This window comes from Phoca vitulina, unplaced genomic scaffold (genome assembly GCF_004348235.1).
Source record: "Phoca vitulina isolate PV1807 unplaced genomic scaffold, GSC_HSeal_1.0 scaffold33, whole genome shotgun sequence".
Lineage (NCBI taxonomy): Eukaryota > Metazoa > Chordata > Mammalia > Carnivora > Phocidae > Phoca > Phoca vitulina.
The window spans coordinates 18,723,737-18,729,736 of record NW_022589736.1 but is presented as its reverse complement, the minus strand read 5'-3'; the positions used below and the strand labels follow the sequence as shown (position 1 = coordinate 18,729,736).

The following is a 6,000-nucleotide window of genomic DNA, read 5'->3' as shown; positions in this document are numbered from 1 at the left end:
CTGGATATTCAAAAAAATTAACTATATATAACAGTTTGGGGACATCTGATAACAATAATATCATAGAATTACGGTTAATTTTCTTAGATGTGATAAAGGTTTAGGTTATGTAGAAGAATGTACTTATCCTTACAAGATACATGATAAAATACTTAGGAGTATGGTTCACAATGTTTGTAACTTCTCTATTCACACAAGACAGTGTGTATGTACACATACAGACACACATATATATACACATGTGCATCTAAACATACATAAAGAAATAAAGCAAATGGGACAAAATGTTATTGATTAGTGAATCTAAGACAGAGTATTTGGGTGTTCAATGTATTAATTCTTTCAATCTTTCTGCAGGTCTGAAAATTCTCAACATAAAAAGTTGCTGGGAAAAGCACCAGATACTTAGTATCAGATACTTACTTCAACAGGCCAATTTAGTAATAATCTCCCACTCCCTCTCTCTGTCTAATCTTAACCTCTAAAGCAGTGGTCTCCAAATCAGATAGACACATCCTAGGACACAGACAAAATGAACCAGAGATATGGAAGGAAAATATTAGAATTTCTATTAATATTCTTTTTCTCTGACTCTTCTAAGATGTCTATTTTTCAGAGTGTTGCATAACGTACAATATATATCGCCACAGTAGAACCTGTACAATTTGTAAGTACATATACATATATATTTTGAAGCTGTATACTTAAAAATATTTGTTACTGATGAGGGTATCTGATAAAAAAATTGGGATACAATTCTTCTCTAAAATAGACATATCTATTTTTAAGTTTCTGACCACCAGAAGACCATTAAAACCAGTCCTTTTTGCTTTTATCAGGGAATGCTGACTCAATAATTTAATATGTAATCCTTATCTGAAATTCTAAGAAACTACAAGAAGCAGCAAAGAGACAACAGTGGTAGTGGGAAGTATTAGCGTAAGCTAAAGAGTCAGAAAATCAGCAAAGTACAGAATGACCACAAGTTATCACAAATAAAATGCAAAATTTTGTTCAGCAAGGAAATCTATGATTTTAAATACTAAAATTTAAAATGCTCTAGAACATAAGGAAAAAAGTGTTGAATCTAGGAAAACTTCAGAAAAAATTACTTAAGTTTTATAATTTCAAAGAAAGGTCATACTAAAAAAGAATACATAAAACTCAGCTTTGATTAAAAACTGGAGGGAGCATATCATCATAAATAGTATAGAAAATAATCTAATACTTGACAAGAATACTTAATCAAACCATGATTCTAAAATAAAAGATAACTGAACATAAGGCCTTCAGAAAATATTTAGCTAAGTTTCTTCTATATATTTTGAAGGGTGAAGGCAGTTAGCTGATTAAAAAAAACAGGAAAAGAAAATGATACAAGAATGAAAACTTTAAACTACATTTTTCTTATTAAATATTTAAAAAGTGATATAACAGAAAGCTATAATTATTAGTACAATTGCTAATAAAATAATAAACCAAGGAAATAGATGAGAAAAGAAAACAGTGATTTTAAAGTATTAAAAAGATGAGCATTTGATCAGTAATACCAATGGACCTCATTTTAGAAAATAACAGTTTTTATAAAGCTGCATAGTTTATCATATAGGACACTAATATGTCTTATATAAACTTGAAGCTTTGGACTAAAGATATTTCAGAGCTGAATTATACATGTCACATATACATGAAAATTGTACCAAAAAAAAAAAAGTTAGTGGTCTATTAAGCATTTTAAATACAAAAATTAAAAGGTATAGAAACAAAGTTCCAGAAGTTTGTAACATAAAGACTGGAATCTCTAGGCCCCTAAAATGGTACCTCACTGAGTAGGAGAGAGAGGTACAGAGAAGGATGATCCTAGAGTTGGGAAGACTGTAAAATCACAGTAAGTACATACTACACATTAGTCCTAGAAGGTTTATGGCACGGGTAAGATTATAACATCCAACTGGCCATGGGTATGTCAGTTACTTATGCTAGACCGTACCTGGCTGAATATTTCCATGAGTGTATATACACTCACGGAAAAATTCATGTTTATGTATACACACTCAAATTCTATAAAGGAAATAAACTGAGAAGTAAAATTTGCTTCACAGAAATCTACGTTATAGTTAATTCATTTTATAAATAATATAAAATTTATATTTAAGAATTATAAATAATTCTAAATAATAAATTAAGAATTATAAGTAACTCTATACCTTAAATAATAATAAATAAAGAATTATAAATAATATAAAATTTATATTTAAGAATTATAAATTAATTCTAAATAAATTATAAATTAAGAATTATAAGTAATTCTACACCTTAAAAAAGGGAGGGGGCAGCTATATTTTAAAAAGACTTTTTGAAAGTATGACACATACACTGGTTACAGAACAGAATCATTTGTGCTCCTAAATGGTCCTTTCTTATTTCTATCCTTGACATGTCATCTGAATGATGGAAAATCCAGGGGTTCCTTTCCAGTGGAATTTTTCTATGTGGTACTTTTATACCAAATAAATGCAAAGCACAAACTAATACAGTATCAATTTTAAGTGCTCATCATTTAAACCTTTATAAGGCTAGTAATAGGTAAGAAAAATGTATATGCATTGTAATAAGGGCAGCTTTTTAAAATCTCACCATTCATTGACTTTTATAGGTCAAAAAGCATTCTAGAGACTGTATAATTGATGTTACAGCATGAAGGATATCAAGATAAACTGGGAAAATGATACATTTGCCATTGGTAAACAGAAATTTATCAAAAGACAAAGAGAAAAATACAACATGACTTGGCAAAAAGTCTATCAGTTAAACTAGAATATTCAAATTGGAGTGAAAAAGATTATAATCTGTTTGACAATGTTTATCAAGAAACAATATATTAAAAATGTTTTTAGTGTAAAGTGTGAATTCAAGTTTTAAAATTACTGTTTTGAGGGAAACATACTCTAAACTCAGGATAACACAACACTAGGGTGACATAATGAAGTTGAAGACAATGCTGTAAATTTGAACCTATAACATTAGTCACCATTAAGATTACTTGCCACAGATGGAATCATTTGTCAAAAAGGAAAGGAATGAGTTACCTGATTACAGTAGTCTTAGAAAATACAAATTAAATTTTCATTTATGGTGTGAAACATATTAAGTCAATTCATTTAATATAATGCTGAACTCAATTTTTCATTTGTTTAAATAGTATTAAATAGCAGTATAGCACAACTAGGGAAATGATAAATATTTAAGAAGATTAAAATGTCAGTGGAAAACATATTTCATGTAGATCAAAAGGAAAGCCTTCCTTCAAAAATACTCCTGAATAGGAAGCCAAAATAATTCCATTAGAACTTTGAGAGGAGCCCCAAAAGTCCAGTTTGAAAGGTAAGAATAAATATACAAACTCTTAAGCAAAACCAGAATATAGAATACTTTGAAACATCTACTTATATCCATTTTAATGAACAATTAAAGGATACAATTGTTAAAGACATATTTAAAAGACTAATAGTGGGAAAAGACAGATGAATCAAATTTTGTTTATATCCTAAATAATTACAAGAGACTTTGAAAATGTAGTGTAATTCATGTTTTCTTTCCAGTTTAAAAATTTCTATCCATTGCCTCTATCTTTGGTGTCACTGCCACCAATAAACACAGTATACAGCTTAGAAATCTAATTACTATCTTCAACTAGGAAAAAGTAAATCAACATTATTCCTTTAAAAATAAGATATAAAGAATGTGATCCTACTTAATTTTGTCTCATGGTCCCACAATATTCTGAAATATCATGCCGAAATGTAAAAGTTTAAAAGGGAACATCATCATTTGCTGTACGTGAACCAAAAATTTAGCTACTGTACGCTGGTATGATGACAGCTAGTAGTATGCAGAGGCTACAGAAAGACATAAAATACATAAGTTTAGCTCACAATTAGTCAAAGGAAGGTTCAGTTTAATGTGAAACTGAAACATGGACAACATAATGCCTTCATGTAAATATGCTACAGCTTTGTTCTCTTGCAGTTTAAAGGGACAGTGTAATTATCTTAAATTTACACAAAACATTATGAGACATGGTAGTTGTTCATGATTAAAATAAAATAGCAATGTAAATTAATTTAACAGTGTTAAATATATTCACATGATCACCACTGTGATTCAAAATGGCCACCAATGAAGTTACACAGCAATATATGTACATAACATTTGCCACAACAGTTTTTTGTAAGTTTGACTTTTGCAGACCAGGTAATTTCATGAGACAAATAATCTTGTATCAATTCTTTCATATTATGAAAGGAATTAAATGTTGTAAGTAGTTTCAATCCTCTAGGGGAGGGGAAGGGAGAACCCCTAAAAAGTCAGTGCAAATTGAAGAGAGTTCTACCTTCTTGAATATTTGAACCTGTAGACCAAGATAGATTCCTATAAGCTGAGGATAAACAAACCTTACGATATTAAAGAACCTCATAACATTGTCAGCGGCATTTAGCGGATTATTTGCCACAAGAAGGAATCCCAAGTCCTATAGCAGAGCCTTCTGAGAATACGGTTGCTGTGGCTGAGGTGGCTGTTGACTGCCTCCTGGCTGAGGCAGCGTTGATGATGTCAAATTATAGTTCGGCACCTGGGACATATTAGTTCCTGCATTCTGGTATATAGTGACATCGGCAGCAGCAGCAGCAGGAGGAGGACTATATACTGAAGCCTGGTTGGGGTACGTATTTCCTTGAACAGAACTGACCATTGTGCTGTGGAGGGGGCAAAAAACACTCAATTAGATCAATACTGACTTACATAGCCATTTAGAGATAAACAGGAAAGCTATTCATTAAACATTCGTTCATTCAATCCGTCCCATAAATATTTATTAAATACATATAAGAGCCAAACATTTGCTAATTTAGGTACTGGGATATTATAAAGAAAGAAGGAAAAAGAGTCCTTATCGTCAGGGACCTTAAATTCTAGTAGGAGAATAAAGATATTAAATCTATAAAGGGGTCAAGTGGTAATAACTGGTATCAAGAAAAATAAAGCACAGTAGGAGGACCAGCAGCACCTGGGACAAGAGATTCCAGTTTATGAACAGTGGTAGGGCAAGACCTCTCAGATAGGACAACATTTAAAAGACAGCTGAAAAACATGAGAGAGGGAGTCATACTGATTATCTGGGGTGGGGTGGGGGGAGTACATCAGGCAAAGAGGACAGCAAATACAGAAGCTTTTGCGGAGAGAAAATGCCAGGCATGTTCAAGGAGCAGAAAAGGAGCCATGATGGAGACAAGAATGAGCAAAGGGGAGAACAGCATAACATAAGGTGGCAGAATTAAGCGGGAGGAGAGCCTTAGAACATGTGGTGCCTTGTAGATCGTAACAAGGATTCTGGCTTATATTTGAGTGAGATGAAGATAACTGACTGGTTGGTTTTGGACAGAAGACTGATGGCATTTGATTCAGGTTTTAACAGACTCACTTTGGGCCAATGATAGATACAAGGATACCTGAAAGGAGGCTACTACAATTGTCCAGATGAGAGATGACAGGTAGCTAGAGCCATGGTAGACGTGGTAAAGAGGAGTGGAAAGGGTCAGATTCTGAAGGCAGTGCCATCAAAATTTGCTAATGGGAAGTGGTCAAGATTGCCTGAAGTTTTAGAACTGAGTACCTGGCAGAGTGGCCATTCACTGAAAAGGAAGACCACAGATAAGGACTACAGTAGATTTGGGAGGGAGAATCAAAGTACAGTTGTAGACACATAAAGCGAGAGGCCTAGGAGATTCACAAAAGACAATGGACAGGCCTGGAGTCCAAATGAGAGGTCCAACAGTGTTCAGAGTCATGGGCCTGAATGAGATCCCCTAGGGAGTGACTACGAACAGAGAAATAAGTAGTTCTTATTTAAACCCTAGACCTAGAAAAAAGGAAGATAAAGAGGCACTAGGCAAAGAAGATTGAGGAGTGGCAATAAGGTGGAAGGAAAACTAAGAGAGA

General features: G+C 32.9%; 1 protein-coding gene across 1 annotated transcript in view; it reads right to left on the bottom strand.

The window, feature by feature from the left end:
• Positions 1-2,335: 2,335 nt before the first annotated feature.
• Positions 2,336-6,000, bottom strand: part of STAM (signal transducing adaptor molecule) — an 83,580-nt gene continuing 79,915 nt past the window's right edge. Inside the window, exon 14 of the mRNA XM_032425619.1 lies at positions 2,336-4,757. Within this exon, the coding sequence (XP_032281510.1) occupies positions 4,532-4,757 (226 nt within the window). The 3' untranslated portion in view covers positions 2,336-4,531. The remainder of the gene's footprint in view (positions 4,758-6,000) is intronic.